Source organism: Pimephales promelas, chromosome 17 (assembly GCF_988280905.1).
Source record: "Pimephales promelas chromosome 17, fPimPro1.hap1.1, whole genome shotgun sequence".
Lineage (NCBI taxonomy): Eukaryota > Metazoa > Chordata > Actinopteri > Cypriniformes > Leuciscidae > Pimephales > Pimephales promelas.
The window spans coordinates 18,055,157-18,079,737 of NC_142785.1; the positions used below are offsets into that span (position 1 = coordinate 18,055,157).

Sequence of the window (24,581 nt, forward strand, 5' to 3'; positions counted from 1 at the left end):
TCTAACGTTACACGACCAACAATTGATTGAGTAATTGTACAAAACATATAATTTTTTAATCATACAAATATTATATATATATATATATATATATATATATATATATATATATATTTTTTTTTTTTTTTTTTTTTACTTCTCATCTATTCATTAATGCTGTGTTTTTGGAGATATAAAGTACTTTTGTATCCATATACCACACAATTCCTCAACTACATTAGCTTGCATGAATTTTTTTTTAACGATACATTATGCTGTAGTACTAGGCCTTCATTTCTGTGTAAATATTTTCAGATTTATGCTGGATTTTTTTTTGACACATGAAGAAAATATTTTTAGTCTTTTTTTATTACTATTTTTTTTTTTTTTTTTTACATTGGGGGGGGGGGGTTAAGGGGACTCTCGCCTTGGGCACCAAATAACCTAGAGCCGGCCCTGTATGTATTTATATATAGATATATACATATCATATAAATAATGGTGTATTCAGTACGTGCAATAATAACAGTCACAAAGTTATAACACGACAGTTGGAGCTTTTATTATGTACGTGACGCCACTTTCAAAGAACTGCCGCCTCCATGTGCCTCCTGTTGTGATGGTTCTGTATTTCTCTTATCAGGCTAGTTATCTGCTCTCCCCCGTTAATAACTGAGCCCAGGTATACGATAAACATTCTTAAGTATACCAATTCTGTACGATTTTATTTTTAGATTTAACTTAGGTTGCTGCGCTTTAATGGCTAGTTTGAGGTAATGTATGTATGGGATTAAAGCTAAGTGGCTAATTCGTTGAGCTAGCATGAGCGTGTGTTTCAGCCAGTGTACATAATATTAGCACGTGTGGGACAAAGTGAGCTCAGCATCATCTGTTTGGGATTTATCGAGATGTAAAGTGCAACAGCCCATTGTAAAATTACCGTTTTCATCGTCGGTATTCTAATTATATGTAAGTGACAGTCTAGCATATTGAGCTAATGTAACATTCCTGTTAATGAGTTAAAAAGTGTGGATGTAAATTATGCATAAATACACATGCTTGCGAGATCTACTTAGCGGTTGTATGAAGTGTAACGTTAGTGTACATGCTGGTGCTATTTTTTTGTGATACCTGTTCATGTTTTAATAACTTTAATAGTACAAAACAAAGGGAACGCAATGGCCTCTGGAGATATTGCTCAGATTACTGAGGCTCTGGCCAAGACGCATGTTGGAGAAGTGGAATTAAGTTATAAGGGACGAGGGCTGAAGTTGGACAATGCTGAGTCGGGTGAGTAAACCTCTCTTTTAGCAAATACATTCACCATGTTGTCTCAGCACATCAACACTCATAATTTTCCCTCCTTTTCTGTGATGTTGCAGTGACAGAGATGGTGAAGGAGATTGAACAGTGTCAGGGTTTGCAGTCCCTCAGATTAGAGGGAAACACACTGGGGGTTGAAGCAGCACAGGCCATTTCCAAGGCTCTTGAAACTAAAAGTGAATTGGAGGTACTTTTAAATGGCCATTAGACAATTTCACTCTGATGTGCTAATTGCTGTATTTAATCTTGATTATTTTTTAAAGCAATGTCATTGGAGTGACATGTTCACGGGTCGCCTTCGCTCTGAAATTCCACCTGCTCTGGTAAGAAGATATTCATCTAAAAAAGTTCAGTTTTACGTAATTGCTATGAGTAAATATCTTATTTCCAACATTTTATTCAAATCCTTTAGAAATCCTTGGGCAATGCTTTGATAACATCTGGGGCCAGACTGACTCAGCTGGACTTGAGCGACAATGCCTTCGGCCCTGATGGTGTAAAGGGAATTGAAAGCCTTCTGAAGAGCCCTGTGTGCTACACTTTACGTGAGCTCAGGCTTAATAATTGTGGCATGGGCATTGGAGGGGGGATGGTAAGTTTAGGCTGAGATTAACTCAGAAATGCTGTGATATACTTTTTTAAAGACAAACTCGTCATCCTTTGCTTATGTTAGTGAGATGTTTTTAACATGTCAAGTCTTTTTAAAACTCATGGAAAAGAGGGAGTATGTGATATGTTTAATTATTGATGTATTTTCTTAAAGGTCCTGGCTTCTGCATTGACTGAATGCTACAAGCAATCTAGTGCAGCTGGCTCCCCCCTGAAGTTAAAAGTCTTCATTGCTGGACGTAATCGTCTGGAGAATAACGGTGCCACTGCACTTGCCAAAGCGTTTAAGGTAATGAGACAATGTTTATTTTATAAAACATTAACATCCATGGAAGAGCTGTAGTTGCTAAACTTTTAATCACAAAAAAAATGGTGTCATGATCATAAAACCTGGATTGCAGAAGACTAGAAATGACTGATGAATCATCATTAACATTATTCCCAAGTAACAGAATTCATGTTTATGTATAGAGAACCCACAAGTAAGCAGAACTCGGGCAGTCTGGTTCTAACAGTCAAACATAGGTGTGTGGATCAGTGATCGCTTTGGCAGCCATATCTAGGTATTCGGCTGGCCCCATCATTATTACCGTCAAGGATTTGGTAGTCAGGTGCATCCTATTGTTGCCAAACAATGATGCATTTTTCAAGATAACAGTGCACCCGTACACGCGCACACACAGCCAGAACAGTTCAGACTTTCTTTTAGGAGCACTAGATGAACTTCATTTACATTTATTCATTTAGCTGACGCTTTTATCCAAAGCATCTTACACTTGCTATACATGTCAGGGGTTGCACACCTCTGGAGCAACTAAGCATAGAGCAACTAAGTGTCTTGCTCATGGAAACATTGGTGTCTCACAGTGGATTCGAACCCGGGTCTCTCACACCAAAGGCATGTGTCTTATCCACTGCGCCTGCTCCTCCTACCTCTTAGAAGCAATTGAAATATGTTCTGCTAGACAAATGATTCAACATTCAGGTGAAAACTATTCAAAAATTGGAGGCTGTATTAAAGGTCCAACATCATATTAATAAAGAGATATCTATTTCACTGGTGTCCACATTTTGTCCAAGCCATGTGTATGTTTGTGTGTAAGAGAGAGTGAGTATGTACAGTGTATGTACAGTATATATAGTTTTATTATCATAGGAAAAAAGTGCATTTTAAATATATATTATATATACTGTTTTTACGAGACTTCTTTCAGAAACATTACCCTGTGTTATAAAATGAAAGTGTTTTATGATATTTCTTTTGTTCTACATTTGTTCTGTTTTTTACAGGTGTTAGGCAGTCTTGAGGAGGTCCATATGCCACAGAACGGAATCAACCATCCTGGTATCACGGCTTTAGCCGCTGCCATGAAGCACAACCCAGACCTCCAGGTCCTCAACCTCAATGACAACACTTTTACTAAGAGAGGATCGATAGCCATGGCAGAGGTATGTTGTGCAATATGTCTCTGCATCATGTAAAAAATGTATATATGGTTAGAACAGGTGTTAAATATTGGCTGTTTGGGATTTCTTCCATTTTCAGAGCATTAGGTACCTCCGTTGTCTTAAGGTCATCAATTTTGGGGACTGTCTGGTACGCTCAGAAGGTGCTATTGCTATAGCAGGGGCCCTTAGAGATGGACTGCCATCCCTCAGGGTTAGTTAATGCATAATACCAACGTTAAATCTTGATAAAATGCACACAAACACTTCCTTTCAATGTCTCAGCATCTTGGTGTTTTTTGTAATAGGCATTCTAACAAAATCTCTTGTGTAGGAGCTAAATTTGTCATTTGGAGAGATTTGCGAAGCTGCCGCTTTGGTAGTTGCAAAGGCTGTTCAGGGTAAAGCTGATCTGGAGAAACTGGACCTTAATGGTAAAGTATTTTTTCTGTCACAGTATTTTATTACTACAAACATATATTATACATCATATTTACATTACTTAATGATTTGATTTTAAATTATTAAAATCATTTGAGACAAACTGTTTTTTTTCACCCTCACTTTAACCCCTTACAATTGATTTGTTCACAATTCGATTGAGAGTTTTCTTATTAAACGGTCTGTACACTTACAATGTTCTCAATGCTTCGTTTTGTTGGGACCCTCATTATGGTACTGTGTTAGTGAGGGGCTATTTTGAGCCTTGTTAGTGGTATTAACTAGCGATTTCTGTTTACTTAATAAATGCCCTCATATACTAGCATTATATGCTAAACAGTTTTAGGCATAAAACTCTTTACATTCGATTATCATGAAAACAAATCTCAGAGAACGGTCGACAAGGTACCAATGTTTTATTAGACTAAAGGTTCATTTTGCACTAGAGTTCACCTTTAATAACAACCCGATGAATTCCATTTGGTGTCAAAGTCAATTATTCTGTGGTAATTTGATCTTGTCTGGGTGCTTGTTTAGGAAACTGCTTTGGAGAGGACGGCTGTGAGGCTCTCAGGGAAGCGATGGAGAGCATGAACATGGAAGAGTTGCTGGGCTCGCTCAGGTATAGATCTGGGTCTTTGTGAAAAATGTAGCTTATTTGTCATGTGCAAATAATTTGAAGCCAAATGCATGTTTACTATATTTGAAATATTTTCACACTGAGAGTAATAAAAGATGTGATTAATGCAGTGATGATGAAGGAGAGCCTGATGAAGATGATGGAGAGTCTGATGAAGATGATGATGAGAAGGAGGATGATGATGAGGGGGAGGAGAAGGAAAATGGTGTCAATGGAACAAAAGATATCATTGAAGAAAAGGTGATCCTAGCAAACATCTGCATGAACCGCTAAACCTGATGTGCGTCAATAGCTGCTTATATGTTTTACTTTGGCAAACCACCGATTTTTACTTGTCCACAGGAAGAGCCTCGCTGCAGTTCTGAGTTTACATCCTTCCTCATCTCCCCGTCGGCCGAGAAACTGATATCCTTTGGAGCCAAAAGGATCCAGCTCATTGAACAGGTACAGTGTTGAATTGTAAGGCCTAACTGTACATCAGCAGGACAGTTTAACTTGTTCTCCAGCCGCCTGAAATCATTTTCTCTTTTTTCTTAGGTTGATGTTTCAGATGCTAGTAAGGTGTCAGAAGTTTTTCTCAAGACCTCCTCTGTATATGAAGATAAACCGGAAGTAAAGCAAGCTGTTTTTGAGACCACTGGTATGAGCAAAGTGCTTACTACCATCGATTCAATTAAACATTTAATAGGAGACAGCCATCTACTTGTCCTCATGTCATTCCATATATTTTTCTTTTGTGGTGCTTAAAACAAGATATTTTGAAGATTGTTGTTAACTAAACCATTTTAGTGACCATCAACTTCAATTGTATGGACAAAAAATATCTCAAAATAGCTCTTATTCAATTCAATTCTAATGTATTTGTATAGCGCATTTCAGAAATGTACATAGAAAAAATAAAGTTAGTTAGTCATGTATTAATTTTTGGGCATATTTCATACAGTTTTAAAAAAAAACATGAGGTTGAGCTCTTGTTACTGAAAATGTTGAATGCCATTGTTTTTAAAACCAGCTGTTCATCTTGTTGCGTAGATGCCCTGTTAAGGAAAGCCTTTTCCAACTCCCACTCTCAGTCTTCTAGTTTGATCTTTTCGCTGATAGTGAAACTGGGACTTTTAAAGGTACTACGCGCTCTGACGTGATGTTCAGTTCAGTTTTTCATGCATTTCTCCCTATTTTGTCGGTGGTGTGAATTGCTGCTGATTTCTTTTCCAGAGTGAAGATAAAAAGATAAAGAAGGTGTCTGTTCTGCCTGGACACTTGCTCGCTTTGGAGCATGCAGCTGCACAGGAGTTTTTCCCAGTGGATCAGGCTGTCATTCTGGAAGCATTTGTGTCACGGTTAGTTTTGTGTTCAACGTATGATGTATGTCTAGTCTTGTTGCATTTTTCTGACCAACTGTACTGTAATAATAATTGAAGAGTTCAGATGCAAAAGCCTCTAAGTGCCATTTGAAATTTTCTTCTAAAATGATCATTTTTATCAAGCTTGTATATTTAAGTTCAGTAATTTCACTTAAATGGCAATGAAGATTACCTATTAATTGTCATTTAAGTGAAATTACTGAACTTAAATATACAAGCTTGATAAAAATGGTCATTTTAGAAGAAAATTTCAAATGGCATTTAGAGGCTTTTGCATCTGAACTCTTCAATTATACTTTAAGCTTTTGTATTTTTGTTTTCCAGAAATGGCAAAGTCTTAGAATCCTGCTCCAGTGCCAGAGATGCTCTCAAAACCACATTGGTGAAAAGGACCACTGCTTAAATCTTAAGCCCCAATGCAGAGCCACTGAAATTACTCAATACGGGTCAAATAATAATAATAAAAAAGAAGTTGAATAGGATGTATGAAACTCTCTAAACTAATGATCTAGTTTATCTTTGATCAATTTTGGCATGGAGATCTCAGACAACTGCAAAGTACAGTGATAACTAGTGCCTCATGATGACTAACCAAAACTGAATTTCCTTACAGAAGAACTGTAGACAGTTGGAGTAGCTTTGAAGAGTGGTGTGTTCTTTTGTCTCTTTTTAGAAATACTGTCTATTTTTATACATAAAAGGGAAAATATGGGAAAAAAGGCACTGGATGATTATTAGGGCTTAATTATTGCTTAAACCTTAAATGATTATGTTATAACTGTGAAATTTCTGAACAATGATTTTAAAGCATGTTCACTCTCTCATGCCTTGGATTATATGTGCCATATTGTGAAATATTGGTGGCGGAATTTGTTTAAAACCAAATTCAAGTATAAACACTGAAGGGTATTTGGATTGAAGTGAAGTAAAGGTGGTTGGACATTAGTGTATTTAATACTACAACTGGTATGCACTGAATATTATATTTGCAACATTCCAATTTGTTGTTATTAAACTTTTTTTCTTGAGAGGAAAATCGTGTCGTCTGTGTAATGTTCTAAATTTTCAAATTGAAACCCTTTATTCACCCAGTTACAGATCTTGTGATTATAAAGTCCTGTAGGTCAGCTCTCACTCCATTGCCCTTTTACGCAACGCCTGAGTAACACAAATGCCCCAAGTTCACTGAGCCTTGAGGATTTCGGCAAACTTTTCTCAGTATCTTGGTTCTGAAAGGAATATGGGCGTTGAACTTGAATCCTTTGCAGGGAACCTTCTCTCCTCCAGCGGTTTATTTATGTGAGACTACGAACAGTGCGCGTCTTTGTGTGCAGCGGTCTGAAGTCTCTTGAGGCTCATCGAGCATATTTCGCATTTGGAAATCAGCTTCTTGGCTGCTTCGTTCGCGCTGCCACTTTCTCTCTAAAGAAACAACGTTTTAAAATGCTTTTCTCTGCATTTATTCAAGAATTTATTTTATAAAGAGACTATTGTTTATGACTGAGCCTTTACTGAGGCCTATCATAACGTTTCACTTGATGATATTAGCTAATGAATGAGGATTCATTCTTACCGACAAGGTGCCGAATTTTTGAAGACTTTTTATTGCTTTTTCAGAGTAAGTTGTTGAATGTTTTATTATTGAAACATATTATTGTACATTTAAAATTAGAATTGATTTCAATGAGCTGAGACTAACAGCAGAAACCTGGCTTTAAACAGTTTGTTCAAATGTTTTCAACACATTTCAAGTGTTAACACTAAGATGAAACGGAACCATTAACGGAGAAGCAAAGAAATGTGATGCATAAATAGATTATTGTTTTGAATAACAATTCTGATTTATGAATTGATTTTAATCAAATTAATAGTTTTTTAAACAACTTAACAAACCTTGCCAAAATGTATAGTTCTACCTTTTAGTTAGTTCTGTATAGTCTTGTTTTACTGTATCCCAGTGGGTTTATATTGTATTCAATTGTTTACACTTATTGTTAAAAAAAAAGACAAATTTTAGAAGGTTTTAAATTAAATGTTGCTGCTAGAAAACACAAATTTTTGTAGCCTACTTTTGACTCAAAATCTTAGACATGGCTATTATGAGAGAATCTGCTAAGATTTGACATGGGGAGTTTGCTCCTGCAGTGCTTATTTTGACATTCAGTTGTGAGGCATTGAAGGAGTTGCATTCAACCATAAATTATATGAATGCCTCCAATCCAACCAGTTATTTTGCAGCATTAGCAAACTAATCTGACAACGTTTAAATGAATCTGGCTGAGGTTTTTCTTACAAAGTAATCTGAAAACTCAAAAATGAATTCAATATTTTAGATGTTGCAAATCTCCTCTTGTTTTACACAGGAAGATGTGTAGCCTTCCCATGTTGCTGGTTATAATATTGTTTGCCCTGAAGATCCATACAGTGCATCCAGGCAAATGTCCCAAGTTCTGTATCTGTGACAACATCCAGCTCACAGTTGCTTGTGTCAACAAGAATCTCACTGAGGTTCCACCTACCATTGATGAGGTAATCTGTGCAACACCGTGATCACTAGGGCCTTATTTTTGATTCGTTTCTTTTAAATGACTTGCATTGTTTTAATGCTCTGTTCTTTATATCTCCAAGATAACAGTGAAACTGGACCTGAGAGGAAATGACCTGCAGGAGCTTCCTACAGGGGCGTTCACACACATACCTTACCTCACCCATCTGTCTCTGCAGAACAGCAACATCCAAAGAGTTCGGGAAGGAGCTTTCCGCAGACTTGGCCGGCTGGTCTTTCTTAACCTGGCCAACAACAAGATTGAGATCCTGTACCAGGTAAAATGGATTGGCCCTTGTAGCATTAACCTGGACAACCTTTGCATGCATCTCATCATTTTCTCTCCTTATAATCCAGGAGTCATTTGATGGGCTTTCCTCACTGAAGCAGCTGATTATTGACCGAAATAGAGTGGAGGAGATCCAGCCTGGGGCTTTTTCACAGCTTGGCGTTCTCAACCTCCTTTCCCTCACACACAACCAATTGGTGTACATTCCTAACATGGCATTCCAGGGCTTGCAGAACATCAAATGGCTACGTCTCAGTCATAATTCCCTCAATTATTTGGCCACAGAGGCGTTTGCTGGGCTCTTCACTCTTACTCGTTTGAGCCTGGATAACAATGCACTGCAGTTCTTTCCCACTGAGACAATGACACGGTGAGCTTCAAGAAACATTCTGGGTTTAATAGTTATTGCATCATGTGTCATGAACTAACAATGAAGCGGGTCTTAAAATTAGGTAAATACAGCCTCAGATGAACAACACATGAATATATTACATTGTATCATTATTTATTTACAAAAAATAAAGCTAAAATGGAGATGTCATATGTGACTCCTAGAACCACCTTTTAACTCAAAGTAATCATTTTCAATATGATTGAAAATATTAAATCGACCTTGTTGAATTTATGCCATGTAGAACCTCGTTCGAGCCCCTTTTGCCTTCAGAACTGCTCTAATTATTTGTATACACACACACACACACACACACACACACACACACACACACACACACACACACACACACACACACACACACACACACACACACATACACACACACACACATATATATATATATATATATATATATATATATATATAAAAGCTGAGCAGTATTTCTTGCCATCATTTTTCCCATTATTTTCTTTCTCTCCAGACTTCCAGAAGTAACTCGCTTAGAGCTAAGCTACAACCCCATGACCTACCTTGGAGAGGAGTCTGTATCTATGCCCAAGCTTACTCACCTCCTCCTGGATCACAACTCCCTGCAAGATTTTTCAAATGCAGCTATCCTGCTCTCTCCTCGTCTCGCTCATCTGGACCTAAGCCATAACCAGCTGCGCATCCTGCAGCCAATGGCCCCTGGCTCTCCCAAACTGACTCGCATCAATCTGGCAGGCAACCCCATCTACTGCAGCTGCTACATGCGGCCTCTGCGCGAGTGGGCGATACGGGAGCGCGTTCGCCTGGGTGGTACATGTGGAGGTCCTGCACATCTGTCCGATGAGAATCTGGAAGCGGTACAGCCAGTTGATTTGCGCTGTCAGAGCCAGGAGGCCATGTTGAGGGCTGAGCTGGAGGAGCAGAGTAGACTGCCTACACTGCCCACAACCCCACCCCCAGATAAAGTCAAATGCCCAGCCAACTGTCAATGTGAGGTGAGCGAAAACTTAATACTATAATACCACTGTCCTGATATCACAATGAAAAAGAAAAACTCATTAAAAGAATAAAACTAGGAAGGAATAAAGGAAGGAAACATCTACACTCACCTAAAGGATTATTAGGAACACCTGTTCAATTTCTCTTTAAAGCAATTATCTAATCAACCAATCACATGGTGATTGCTTTAATGCATTTAGGGGTGTGGCAATCTCCTGAACTCCAAACTGAATGTCAGAATGCCTTGCTAGTGGTCAGAGGAGAATGGGCCGACTGATTCAAGCTGATAGAAGAGCAACTTTGAATTAAATAACCACTCGTTACAGCCGAGGTATGCAGCAAAGCATTGGTGAAGCCACAACATGCACAACCTTGAGGCGGATGAGCTACAACTGCAGAAGACCCCACCGGGTACCACTCATCTCCACTACAAATAGGAAAAAGAGGCTAAAATTTGCAAGAGCTCACCAACATTGTACAGTTGAGGACTGGAAAAATGTTGCCTGGTCTGATGCGTCTCGATTTCTGTTGAGACATTCAGATGGTAGAGTCAGAATTTGGCGTAAACAGAATGAGAACATGGATCCATCATGCCTTGTTACCACTGTGCAGGCTGGTGGTGGTGGTGTAATGGTGTGGGGGATGTTTTCTTGCCACACTTTAGGCCCCTTAGTGCCAATTGGGCATCGTTTAAATGCCACGGCTAACCCAATCATTGTTTCTGACCATGTCCATCCCTATATAGCCACCATGTACTCTGATGGCTACAATGTACCTCTGATGGCTACTTCCAGCAGGATAATGCACCATGTCACAAATCTTGAATCATTTCAAATTGGTTTCTTGAACGTGACAATGAGTTCCCTGTAATAAAATGGCCCCCACAGTCACCAGATCTCAACCCAATTGAGCATCTTTGGGATGTGGTGGAACTGGAGCTTCGTGCCCTGGATGTGCATCCCACAAATCTCCATTAACTGCAAGATACTATCCAATCAATATGGGCCAATGCCACATAGAATTAAGGCAGTTCTGAAGGCGAAAGGGGGTCAAACACAGTATTAGTATGGTGTTCCTAATAATCCTTTAGGTGAGTGAGTATATAGTGCTTTTATTTTGTACCGTTGTACACCCAACACACGTGTTCAAGGTAAGAAAGATATGTCATCACTTACTGCTTCATGGTTACAATTTATTTTTTAGTAATTAAACTGAAATAGTTCTTGAGAATATAAAAATGTAAAATATAAAAAGTCCTATGAAACCAACATGAATTCAATGTGAACATTTCAATTAAATTGACACTTTAAAAAAATAAAAATGTAATTAAAAATGTCTATTTTAAACACTAGTTAGTATTCATGGTTATTATAAATAATTTTTATTATTTGAAATAAAATAAACGAACTGAAATAAAATACCAAAAAGTGATTTTATCATTTCTGTTTATTTTTGGTTGAAGTACTAAAATAACAGTGTGTAGACATCTAAAAAAGAAAAAAGAAAACTTGAACTAAAAATTAAAATACAAATGTGAACTATACAACTATAATAGTATAACAATGATTCTGAAATAACACTGACACACATTGTCATTGACCCACATACATTTTGTAGGCTGACAACCACCACTCTTCTTGCGAAAACAAAGGCCACATCAAGATCCCTCATGGTTTTTCACCAGACACACGCTTGCTGGACTTGCGGGGCAACCATTTCCACTACATCCCAGCAAACAGTTTCCCAGGTGTTGCAGAAGTGGTTTCCCTTCATTTGCAACGCTGCAAGATCCATGAGGTAGAAGATGGGGCTTTCAATGGTATGAAGAGTCTAGTCTACCTCTACCTCTCAGAAAATGAGCTTACTTCATTGAGTCCCGAGGCGTTTAAGGGGTTGCCCCGCCTCACTTACCTCCATCTGGAAAAGAATCGTTTCACCCAGTTCCCCAAAGGAGCATTCAAGCTGTTGCCTGGTCTGCTGGCTCTGCACATGGAGGACAATGATATTGCTAAACTGGAAGCAGGACTCCTGACCGGTGCTGAGAAACTGAGGGGCCTCTATCTCACTTCCAATGCCATCACGACGATTGCTCCTAGGGCCTTTGATCCGGCACCTGACTTGGATACTCTTCATCTAGGCAGCAACAAACTGAAGGAGGTTCCAAGTGAGGCTTTTTCTAAAGCCGGCAGCCTAGCAGAGCTTAATCTCTCTCGTAACCCTATTCGCTGGATCGGAGCAGGAGGTTTTCAGTCAATCGCTGCCACACTTAAACATCTTTACCTTAATCATATGGGTTTAGAAAAGGTAAGGACAAAACCATTTGCTAATGCTAAAACAAGAACGCCAAACTCGGTTTAAATCTCTCTTTCCTTTTGAAGGTATCTAAAGATTCTCTGGCAGGACTGGGGTCTGGTCTGCGCAGTCTGTTTCTTGAAGGGAACCAGCTTGAGGAGCTGCCGAACTTGAGTCCACTCACAGGACTCGAGGTCATAAACTTGGCAGAGAATCCACTGCTCTGTGATTGTCCACTGCTGCCTCTTCGCAAGTGAGTTTTGCTTGGAAAATGTACACTACCGTTCAAAATTAAGAGGTCACAGAGGACCTTTAATTAACAAAGATGGATTTTAGTTATCAAAAGTGATGTAAATGCAAAATACATTTATATACTTTGTTTTATTTTAACTTTCTATTCATCCTGAAAAAAATGGTCCCACAAGAATATTAAAGCAGCACAACAGTTTTCAACATTGATGATAGAAATGTTTCTTACCAAATCAGCATATTAGTGTGATTTTTGTAGGATCATGAGACACTGAAGACTGAAATAATGAAATAATGGCTGCTGAAAATTTAGCTTTGCCAAAGGCATAAATTGCGCTTTAAAATATATATTTTTTAAATTAAATATGTATATATATATATATATATACATACATAGGTTATTATGTCATCTTGCCTGTCCTGTGATTTAAGGCCTCAATATCCTCAGAGCAAAGTCCTTTTTCATTCTTCGCTTAGAGGTATAAAGTTTGCAATACCTTTTCAGCAATATACTGTTGGCGAACATCCCGACACCGCACACTGCTTAGAATGGCATCTGGATGAATATGTAAATGCGCTGCAAGCTTTTCTCTCAAAAACACAAAAGACAGAAAACCACGGTTAAGAAAGGATCTGATTGTAGCTATGAGGATGTTTGCACAAGCTCTGCAATTCGGCATTATAGTCACGTCGTGTTTATTTATATACCACTGTCCATAATATATTGCTTTACAATATTAAACATGAAAAAAAAAACAGTGTCAATGTTGCTTTCAACTAAACCTTAATTTTCTGCAATAAAGCAGCTCTCGACTTAGTTTTTACTTGCTTATGTCCTCAACTGACTTAAGTCGGAGCCCCAGCACACACATACCTATTATGTATTCGCCATGAATCAATGGTAGTTTGAAGGTTTTTACCAGCCAGAGCAAAGTTTGCTTTGGCAAGCTGTTTCCAACTCCCAAAACAAACTCCAAACAAACTTTGTTTTAGCCTGATTTAGTTGGAAATGTCATCACAGCAGTTCTTCGATTAAGCTTGAAGTACACTACTACCAGTCAAATGTTTTGGATCGGTAAGATTTTTTTATGTCTTTAAAGGAAGTCTCTTCTGCTCACCAAGGCTATTTATTTGATTTAAAACAAAAAACAACAACAGTAAAATTGTTTTCTATTTTAATATATTTTAAAATATAATTTATTTCTGTGATCAAAGTTGAATTTTCAGCAACATTACTCCAGTATTCAGTGTCACATGGTCCTTCAGAAATAATTCTAATATGTGGATTTGATGCTAAAAAATGATCAATATTCAGGATTCTTTGATGAATAGAAAGTTCAAAAGAACAGCTTAGAAATAAGACATCTCCAAACGGACGAGGCTTTTAAACTTGACGCGCTCGCCGTTGTGCTATTCTGTGAAACGACAGGGGGCGACTCTGAGTAATTCTCCTCTAAACCACCAGGAATCAGCAGTGAAGTAGTAGTTTGCCGTTTGTTAATTGTTAGTAGTTTATTAATTGCTAATTCTTAAAAAGAGTAAATGCAGAAGGTTTATTGTAGCCTACTTTCACTGCATGTAAACTAGTTAAACAACTGAAGCCTTATTGGAGAGTGTTTAAACCTTCATTTCACCAGCAGGGCTTACTTCTGCTATTGTAGGCTTATTTTGTAAATGTAACCAATTACTTTAGACAAGTGCAAATTAGGTGCTTAATTCAAATGTGTTCCTGTTCACAAAATGAGATTTTATGGTCGCCCATCAATGCAAATGTCTCTGTCATATTGCATTTCTGTTAATAGATACTCAACATTTCTACACATTGCACCTTTAAATTGTAATATTATTTCACAATATAACTGTTTTTGTTATTGTTGTATTTTTAATCAAATAAATGCAGTCTTGGCGAGCAGAATACTTCTTTTAAAAACATTTAAAAATAATTCCAATCCAAAACTTTTGACTGGCAGTGTATATCGGGCCTTTACTTCAATATGATACATATGACCCTTCTATTGTTCCTTCTGCTTCTAGGTGGATTGAGCAGGTGAATCTGAAAGTCAGAGCCACCTGTGGCTACCCTCCAGAACTCAGAGGTCAAAGGGTCAAAGACGTCCATATTTTTAAGAGCTGCCCAGGGGAAAAGCCTCCTACTCAGCACCCCAAACCAACTAAGGCCACAAAGACTGAATCTGCTCTAATCAGTCCTCCAAAAGTCATTAAGATAGTTAGAGCCAAAGGCAAAAGTGTAAAACCTAAAACAGTGCAGAAAAGGACCATGAAGAAAAGGATGTCAGTGTGATCCTGCTGTATTTACACTGCCGTTATTGATTTAATCACCTCACAATTTACATCAGTGAGGGTGCTAGTTTATTTATGACTGTTTAAAGTGTAGGCTAGAATTAACCTGCTTAATGCAGTTTTACTTTACAAGCGATCAACTATGCTGGTCAATAAAAATGATAATATTAATACTCTTTAAAACCCTTAAAAAACTGATCTTACCTTGCGTGTTATTATAAAAAATGTTCTGTTTTCAACATTTATGATGAGTCTTTAAAGGCTTATGATATGAGCAGATATATAATAAATTAAAATGTGTCATTTTAATTCAGTATCTTCCATATTACGGAATGATTCCGTATTGCAAACATCTACATTTTAACTCCGTAAACTTCAATTCTGTTGTGAAAAATGAATTAAAGTCAGAAAATGCCTTAACACACCTTATGTCATTTTAATACAAGATTCAGAAAATGTGCACTGTATAAAAATAATGTCACTCAACTACACCTGTAGTTTTACACTAACAGCTTGGTTAATTATATAACTACCAGTGATAAAGTAGCGATCACTGGGAACCACCGGTGGTGGGTTAAACCGAGACGTCTTCCTGTTTGAAGATTGTTAAGGCCGCTGGGTTGGTGCTTTCTTCACTGGATAATATGGGGGTTTCCATTTCCTCCACCTTCACTTTTACTGCGATAACTGTGTTAGACAGGGAGACAGGGAATCCATGTCAGAACTACTAAATTTACCAAATAAATACGTTTTATATTTTAAGATGAAATGCTACATACTTTCGTCCTCAGGTTCAGCCTTTATTTGTAAGATGGGGGCTGTGACGAAGGGTTTGCCAGCCTCTTGTTGTTGATTTGTGACGTTTGGTTCCTCTTGTGGTCGATTCGTCTCTGGATTACGCCGAGTAGGCTGGGTTTTAGACATGCATTTATTTGTGTTTTTCTTTACAAATCTTCGTCCTACAGTGACAAATACAGAATAGTAAGAGAATGAATGAAGGATAATGACAACACAATGCAAATCTACTCAAGGGGAATTTTATGTAAAGGTAACCATCATGTGCTTTAACTGTCTATCATTCAATATTTAATATTTATTTTTTAAAGAAGAACTAAGAATAAAATGAAATAAAACATACTCCTTTTCCCCATAAAAGGTTTTGGCTTTTTGCTTGTGTTCAGGCGTTCCTGACCCTGAGGTGGTTCTACACAGAGAGCACAATATAACATGAAAACCTTTTCAAAATTGTCGGAGTACATGTATGAATACTGTGAGAATTACAATAATATACCTGGTCCGATGGGTGGCTGCAGCTGGTAGCCAGTGATTTCACACCAGCCCACAGGGTAAATTTCAGGCGACTGACAGTCTACCCACTGATCAAACTCAGGCTCCCAGCCATCAAAGTGGAGAAGGAGAAGCCGGCCTACGCAGCGCCTGACAGTGGCCACACACACCAGCCGGGGCTCCATGAGGTCCACTGCCTCTAGCTTCATGCCTGGGGTAAAGCCGTGGCCTACATAATCCTGGGAAAGACGTACGAGGAAGGGACCACAAGACCACCTTAAAGAACATTAAACCTACAGGTGCAGTAACGCATTTTATGTGGCTCAATTGTCAAAATAAAAGGTTTACCGTGTTGAAAAGTCTTCGTGGAGCAGCTAGAGTTCCTGTTTCTTCTAAATATTTTGCCCATGTGAAAGTAGTATGATCATAACCTGATGAGAAAGGAGACCATGTCAACAAACACTGTGTGAAATTGCAAATATAGGCTTCAATATTGATTTTTGTAGCAAGAAGACCACTGGAATAATCGGTTGAGCACATTACCAGGAGGTAGAGTAAGAGGGATGTCGTTGCTCTCGCAATATCCAACAGGTAAAATGGCATGCGAGCTGGCATGGTAGCAAAACCAGTCAGAACCGTCACCGATCTCGACACCATCAATGCCTACCATGATGTATCCATCCAGCAACAACTGAGCGATAAGATTAGCCAGGTCAGTGCAATTACTTTCAACAAGGCGATGTGCAATATTCATTTTAAGTCATAAATAAATAGTGGCCGTGTCGTACCTTACGGACTGATGCAACGCAGATGTTTCCAAGGTTAAGAGGATCAACTGCTTCAAGTTTCATGCCTTCCTCAAAAAACGTATTTCCCAAATAAACGGTCCTCAACTGTTTTCATAAAGCAAGGAATTATACATACTACGGTAGATGATTACATGACAAGATTTTTAAACTAACATTAACACAAAATCTATTTTTTTTAAACAATATTTTAGGTAATGATATGCGTACTAACCTTCTTAAACTGATCTGGCACACTGTTTTGAGGGACTTTACGAAATGCTGGATGGCTACCCATGTTGACATTCACATCTGTGTCAGAAAAACCATGCATGACATCATTACAAATCACGAGGTATTTTATCTCACACAATTGTTTAGTTCTGTTCCACATTTTTTTTCATTTTTGGGTTCCATACAAAAATGTAGCTGTAAGAAGGCTAGATGATGACATTATAAAAATGCAGCCTCTGATTGCTGCCTACTCAAAACTGTTGAGATCAGAACAGAAAATTGATCCATAAGGAAGAACGTGCATACTGTAAAAGTTTTGCATAAATTGCTATCATTTTTAAAGGGTTAGTTCACCCAAAAATGTAAATTCTGTCAGTATTTACTCACCCTCATGTTGTTCCAAACCTCTATGTGTTTATTTGTTCTGCTGAACACAAAGGAAGATATTTGGAAGAATGTTTTAATCAAACAGATCTCATTCCCCATTGACTACCATAGAATGTATTTTTTTTCCTACTATGGTAGTTAATGGGGAATGAGATCTGTTCGATTAAAACATTCTTCCAAATATCTTCCTTTGTGTTCAGCAGAACAAAAAAAAGAATATTTGAATAATTATTTTTAATTCTAATGGAACAATATCAATATATAAAAAAAATGTTCCCTCCCCACATCCTGTTCGAAGCTCTGTATTTTTCAAACTCATGTAAAGCTTTCAGACTCTTCATGTTTGTACTGACATTTTGTCTATCTGTGGGTCTCTAGGCTTGACTCAATCCATCAATGCCAGTTTCTTCTCACCTGTTTCTTTGATTGAGTGCCCCACTCTTTCAGACCAGCCTACAGGGTGTACTAGAGGACTCTGCGTGTGACACCAGAAATCTGAGAGCACCTCGCCCGAGGGTCCCAGTCCCCCATCCTCATACAGCAGTCTGAGTCGCCCTCCAATGACAGTATCCACCACTGCCAAACGGGTACGGCACACCTGCGAGCGATCAACCACCTCCACGCGAACCCCCTGTCTGAACGTACACCTCAAACTGTCTGCCATCTGAAACACATACAGATGGGTAACAGAGGAAGACAGTTATGCAGCAACTAAAGAAATCAGATGGCATCAATGGTTTACTAATTTCCAATTGCCTTCACCTTGACATGCAAGTCAACAGGAAGTGTGTGTGCTCCAACTAGTCTCTCCATCAGGTAGGATTTCCAGTCTTTAATATGCTGATGGATCTCTGTAGGACAAAAAAGGGTCATGATTTGGTCCCCTTTTCGTCCCCCAGGTTCTATCTGACATTTTTGTCAAAATTGAGTTATTCACATATTCTTATTCTGTGACAATTTATTTACATTATGTGATGTGTTTTGTTTTGTACATTTAGGGTCCCTGTTATTTTTATGTTTGAAAGAAACTTGTTCCTCATACACATTTTCCTATATGGAATGCAAATACTTTGAAGCTCAATATCTCAAAACTGTTCAGAACGCAGATAGAACCTTATAATTCCAAGGGGACGATTTAGCATTTTTATGGCATTTTTACCTAATGACCTACGGTGTAAACATTCACCTTGAGGAGGGACCAGGAGCTTGCTATTCACTGCACACCAGCCTATAGGATGAACATCAGCCGTGCCTATGTTACACCACAGGTCAAACCTGTCATCATCCTCAAAACCCTCATAGCGCAGAAGAGCCTTATAGCCTGAGAGAAACACATCACATCATACAAAATATACGACAAAAGAAAATGTAAAATAACATTTATTACATTTCAAACTACTTTGTAAATGTGTAACTATTAAAACCTCTCGGTTTCAATTTACAAATAACTTCCAAAAACCTGCCCAGAGTCATTGGTTTATGAATCACAGTACACTATATTTTTTGTTATTATTCAGAAAGAATATTATATTGTTTAATGAATATCATTTCTTTATGGTTTGGTGTTGGTGGTTACTAGTCTGTTAAACTTGTTAAATTCTATTCTGACTAGAACTAAAGATTTGGGTCAAATAAAATAACTATAAATTATAAATATATTATTCATCTTTTCACACTGAGAGATTCATTCACAACTATTACAAAAGGTGGAAGAAAAAAAATAAATAAATATCACTGATACTCCAGAAGTAAACACGATGCATTAAGAGCCAGGGGTGAAAACTTTTGAACAGGATGAAGATTTGATTTGTCTTATTTTGTTCTTTTTGTCCTCTCGTCCCCCTTTAGCACTGCCCTTCAGAAGCTACTTCCATGTTTCCCAGAAGACAAAATAAGTACACTTTATCCTAATCTTCAAATTCAAAAAGTTTTCACAATATTACTTTTTTTGTATATTTGATGAAATAAAAGCCTTGGTTGATAAAAGCATAAGAGACTTCTTTCAAAAGTCTTATCAACCCCAAACTTTTGAAAAGTAGTTTAATTTTAAAATATATAATATATTGATATTTTAATATAAATAAAAATAATAAAATGTTTATTTGCCTTAGTATTCAGTTGTGGTGGAGGAAACACAAGAGTTTATATACCTGTCAGCTGTACAACAGTGGCGATCCAGTACACCTTACTAGGCAAGGCTGTATGGGTGTTCAAAACCTCCACTTTTAACCCCACAAAGATGTCATCCCATTGAGCGCAGAGTGGTGCCTGTGATAATGCACCATGATAATGCAATAAGTATAATGTGAAGGAGATTTACACATATAGGTAATGTATCATGGTTTTCTACATCTATCACATTTATCCATCACAGGTTCATTTCCTGAAGGAGAAGTTCGGTAAATAGAAATAACTCACGTGTCTGAAGCAGGATACAGGAGCAGCGAGGAAGCCACTTTTCTCAAGGTAACTACCCCAGTCAAATCCAGCCAAAGTAGCTTGGAAGACAGAGCAATATGAACATTAAAGGGTTAGTTCACCCAAAAATGAAAATTAATTCATTAATTACTCACCCCCATGCTGTACCAACCCCGTAAAACCTTCGTTCATCTTCGGAACACAAATGAAGACATTTTTGATTAAATTTGAGAGCTGTATCACTACCACATAGGCTGCTTAAGGGATTGAAACTTGACGGCCCAGAAAGTCATCGAAGAAAATGTTTAAATATTCCACGTGACTACAGTGGCTCAACTATAAGTTTATCAAGCGACGAGAATACTTTTTGTGCGGAAAAAACAAACAAAAGTAACAACTTTACTTGACTATTCCTTTTCTGAGACGAGAGTTCAAGTCAAGAGATTTCCACGACGCATACGCGAGAACTACCTTATTTTTCTACTACTTCTTGTTCAGTTCTCGTGCATGCGTCGTGGAAATCTCTTGAACTCTCGTCTCAGGCCCAGAGGGAAGAAAAGGAATAGTCAAATAAAGTCGTTATTTTTTTCGCACAAAAAGTATTCTCGTCGCTTGATAAACTTATACTTGAGCCACTGTAGTCACATGGAATATTTAAACATTTTCTTCAATGACTTTCTGGGCCGTCAAGTTTCAATCCCTTAGGGCATCGGTTCCCAACAGGGGGGTCGCGGCCCACAAGGGGGCCTCAGTGAGCTCTGTGGGGGGGTCGTGGCATATTTTGAAAGTTTGAGCAATGAGCATTAAATAAAAGTCCTTAACTTTTTTTCTGTTCAAAATTGACAAAATCTATATAATGAGTGAGTTCATCATGAATCCATTTTCCAATCTGTGTTTTTGTCTTATCCTGAACCACTATGGTACACCTATAATAAGTGTTTACATTGCTACTATTTTACACTGGTTCGGATCGCTGCCGTTGCGGCGAACTACAGTACCGGCGTGACTCGTCATAGACGTACACAGAGAGAAGTAGTTTCCGGCTACACTGTTCTTTCCGAAAGACGCATTATTCTGTTAATAAATGCAAGTTTATTATCGCTCGCTATAGCGCCAAAAGTGTAAAAATAAAGCCTCACATTGATAAAGCCTCACAGATAACAGCCAGACAACAGTCATTTAATAGCAGATATTCTTTTTTTTGATCTAAACACCAGTGTGAATATTTTTATTTTTGCATTTCAAATATGGCCAACTAATAGGCTTCTCCTAGGCTTACGTTGTTAAATTACAAAGGGCCTACTGATGTTTTAGTCATTGTATTTTCAATATTATAGGCTATTATTTGTGCATAAACAAACCGTTTGTTTGAAAAAAAAAAAACACATTTTGTTATCCTTGCTGCAAGCTTACAAGAGTGATAATATCATTAAATGTGAAGGGGGGCCCTAAAATATTTTCTTGGGAAAAAGGGGGTCACGGGCAAAAAAAGGTTGGGAACCACTGCCTTAGGGTGCCTATGTGGTAGTGATACAGCTGTCAAATTTAATCAAAAATATCTTAATTTGTGTTCCGAAGATGAACAAAGTTTTTACAGGTTTGTTACAGTATGCGGGTGAGTAATTAATTATGTAATTTTCAGAACTATCCCTTTAAAACAGTCAAAATTACATTTGTAAAGCTCACTGTAGTAAAAAGCAAGAGGGATTTGTGTGTTTTCTTACCATCTTGTCCAAATGCTCTGCTCTCCTGATGCTGCTCATTGGCATTTGACTGTAGAGCCTCGGTCTGTGATTTCAGACACAGTTTGTGTGATGACTTCTTTTTGGGTGGCCTTCCCTAAATGCAAAGATACACACACAAAAAATGTAATTACTGTTTGAATAAATACAGTGAGAAAAATAAGTATTTGAACACCCTGCTATTTTGAAAGTTCTCCCACTTAGAAATCATGATTTCTAGTTCATGATTTCTGGTTCTCCCACTTAGATCTCCATGATTTTTAAGTGGGAGAACTTGCAAAATAGCAGGGTGTTCAACTTATTTTCCTCAATGTACGTATATAATTCTATGACAGGAAATCCCACCCGGAGGCGTGCAAGAATTGACGCTTTTCTGGAGCAGGATGAGTATGAACGTGAGCAGGACAAACTGCAGAAGCGCTTGGACCTGGAGAAGAAGGTGTTTGTAGTGCCACTGGTTCCACACATTTCACATTTAACTGCAAAAAAAAACATGAAATTGAGCGGGGTTTACATATACTTTTACGTGGTACTCATGCGAGTTCGTTAATATTGGGGTTTCTGAATCACCTATTCCATCATTTTCTGCCGGAGAGGAAAGTGTCACATGATTATTTACTCCGTCATCGCTGGAAATCGGCTGACTGTGGTCTGCTCCATCAAATATTTGCTCTTCTCCATCGTTCTGATTGTAATCCATAAATGTCTCGTCCTGTTCATCATTTTGAAAGAGCAAAGTTAATTATTCATTAATCAAAACGTGTTACATTTTTATCAAATTATATACACGGCAATGGCAACAATACACTATAAACACTGAAATGAATCTGCAGCAGTCTGGTGGTACAGGTCAGTGCTCTTTAAGTTGATTTTTGTTCATTATTATTGCAATTTTTAATGCGATGTGCTTTGAGAGATGAGGTAGTTTAAAGCCATCAGGCTTTTGTGTGCTCCCTGATGCATGTGTTCAAAGCTAGCCCGATATTGCTAGCCTCCGAAAATTGCCTAACCTACCTTTAAGCAAATGCCCTCATTGAAAAGCCATTGCTGTTTCAGAAAAACATCAAAGACATAATTCAGTTTTTGGCAGATTGTGTAAGTTTATCCACACAGCTTAAACATTTAAAGAAAACAAACTTGTAACGTTACTAAATTACTTTATCAGTATTTGTGCAATTCTTGCTAACTTTTGATTGCTGACCAGTGGATTTATTGTTTATCTGGTAAAATGTTTGTTGCCCAGGAATGTACATGTTAAGTTAAGACCTATGAAAATATAAAATAGTTATTTAATATTGTAATAATGTTTCACAATATTGCTGTTTGTATTGTTTTGTTGATTAAATAAATGTAGCCTTGCTGAAAATCTTTATTATTACAAAAATTTGACCTGTACTATTCATGTCTCCCACCATCAGGCTTTTTCAAAGATTCTACAAACTAAACAAAGAGGAATCAGACACTCACTGAAGCAAACTGTTGAGGTTCTCTGGGTTTCCTTCTCGTACTGCACGGTGGTCGGATAAAAACAGTCGGGACAGCTCCCTCCCTCAGTTTCAGCCCTTTGAATCCCATTGTTTTTGCAACGGCATAAGACTTCGGGTCAAAGCAGTCCCTGCTGAAGTGCTCAGAGCATAAATGGGAGTACGTCTTGGCGACCCAAGTTTTGCGGGTCTTCTGGACCTGTTTCTCCCATTTGCGGAACTCCACGGGGTCTTTGGGAAATCTGAACATCGAGACATTCTGCCCGCTGATCTTCCCACAACCATAAGCAACGCATTTGTTGGGCATTTGTAAATTGTATAGAGGTCCTCAGCGTCTTCAGGAATGCAGTGTGCAGCTTGCTCCAAAGGTTGACTGCGAATAACGTTTAAGAAGCAATCCAACAGATAATAACATTATAGCCTACCACATTGGTTTACTGTTTCTTGCACTCATTCAATGTTGCAAGCAAATAAACAAAGCTTTGAAGAACATTGGAGAGTTCTGTATATAAATCGTAAAATATGACTAACACAGACGAAGATTCAGAGCAATTCTATTAACATTGTTGTGTGTAAAAGAAAGCATTTCTTACCTACTTCGCCTCTTGGAAAATCCTTAACAAGTTAGAAAATTGTGAATAGCAGTTAGTGCATTAGCGCCATCTTCCGGACTGGAGAACTAGATATTATCTTCCAAAATGGCTTTACATATGTCTGATTTCATAAGCTGGTTGTTTGTCATACGGTGATTAGTAAAAAAAAAATTAAACACACAGTGAACAATTAAATGTTTTTATTGTATGTGTGTGTATTTAGGTTTATAATATTGACATATTCATATACACTAGTATTTGTACGGAAGTGTATGGTTCCATGGTGTAATGGTTAGCACTCTGGACTCTGAATCCAGCGATCCGAGTTCAAATCTCGGTGGAACCTGTCTTTTCCGTTTTTGAGAGGTAAAAACAAATCAAGTAAGGTTTATTGTATTGTTCGTTTCACAATGCTTAGTTACAAATTTTGTACTGATAAATTCTTTTTTGTTAGTTTTTTTTTGTTTACTGTTTTAAGCAGCCGTCAAATAGCCTATAGCAAATTTTGCTGAAAGTTCACCAGTGATTAAATATTTCATTTATCCTATATTCTATAGAAAACAATTGAAGAAAAAAATAGTTTTGAATAACTATGGGCTAGATGTGTTTTGAGGGCCTCCAATGGCCTATGACTGTAAGAAATAATTATTACAAGTCAAATGTATCTGAGAAAGTCTATGGCCCACTGAACAGTTTTTGCAAAGTCTGGGAATTTGTATTAAACAACAGATGGCTGTGAAAGACTATTAGAGGTGTGAAATAAATGTCACTTGGAGGCTTATTGCCTCTGGG

General features: G+C 37.8%; 3 protein-coding genes and 1 non-coding gene across 4 annotated transcripts; 3 read left to right on the top strand and 1 right to left on the bottom strand.

Annotated features, from left to right (window-relative positions):
- Positions 1–517: 517 nt before the first annotated feature.
- rangap1b (Ran GTPase activating protein 1b) lies at positions 518–6,838 on the top strand. The gene is made up of 16 exons (XM_089122061.1): positions 518–661; positions 1,138–1,269; positions 1,362–1,489; positions 1,566–1,625; positions 1,715–1,894; positions 2,066–2,200; positions 3,202–3,360; positions 3,458–3,571; positions 3,692–3,791; positions 4,336–4,420; positions 4,549–4,678; positions 4,781–4,882; positions 4,976–5,078; positions 5,471–5,559; positions 5,654–5,778; positions 6,127–6,838. Exons 2-16 carry the CDS (start codon positions 1,158–1,160, stop codon positions 6,203–6,205), a joined length of 1,701 nt encoding a protein of 566 aa, XP_088978187.1. The 5' UTR covers positions 518–661; positions 1,138–1,157; the 3' UTR covers positions 6,206–6,838.
- Positions 6,839–6,964: 126 nt separating this feature from the next.
- On the top strand, positions 6,965–15,119 carry chadlb (chondroadherin like b). Its single transcript, XM_089122060.1, has 8 exons — positions 6,965–7,420; positions 8,166–8,331; positions 8,431–8,625; positions 8,705–9,006; positions 9,512–10,013; positions 11,635–12,321; positions 12,396–12,562; positions 14,593–15,119. Exons 2-8 carry the CDS (start codon positions 8,170–8,172, stop codon positions 14,858–14,860), a joined length of 2,283 nt encoding a protein of 760 aa, XP_088978186.1. The 5' UTR covers positions 6,965–7,420; positions 8,166–8,169; the 3' UTR covers positions 14,861–15,119.
- A 152-nt stretch (positions 15,120–15,271) lies between these two features.
- l3mbtl2 (L3MBTL histone methyl-lysine binding protein 2) lies at positions 15,272–23,869 on the bottom strand. The gene is made up of 18 exons (XM_039653332.2): positions 23,790–23,869; positions 23,180–23,569; positions 22,283–22,424; positions 22,058–22,191; positions 21,695–21,809; positions 19,971–20,050; positions 19,703–19,820; positions 18,739–18,873; positions 18,315–18,403; positions 17,967–18,216; positions 17,167–17,243; positions 16,935–17,039; positions 16,690–16,837; positions 16,495–16,577; positions 16,151–16,385; positions 15,998–16,063; positions 15,639–15,818; positions 15,272–15,546 (listed from the first exon to the last, which is right to left on the bottom strand). The coding sequence occupies exons 2-18, from the start codon at positions 23,501–23,503 to the stop codon at positions 15,434–15,436; spliced, it is 2,394 nt and encodes a 797-aa protein (XP_039509266.2). The 5' UTR covers positions 23,504–23,569; positions 23,790–23,869; the 3' UTR covers positions 15,272–15,433.
- A 194-nt stretch (positions 23,870–24,063) lies between these two features.
- On the top strand, positions 24,064–24,135 carry trnaq-cug (transfer RNA glutamine (anticodon CUG)). The gene has a single exon. It is a non-coding gene; the product is annotated as a tRNA-Gln (tRNA).
- The last annotated feature ends 446 nt before the right edge of the window (positions 24,136–24,581 follow it).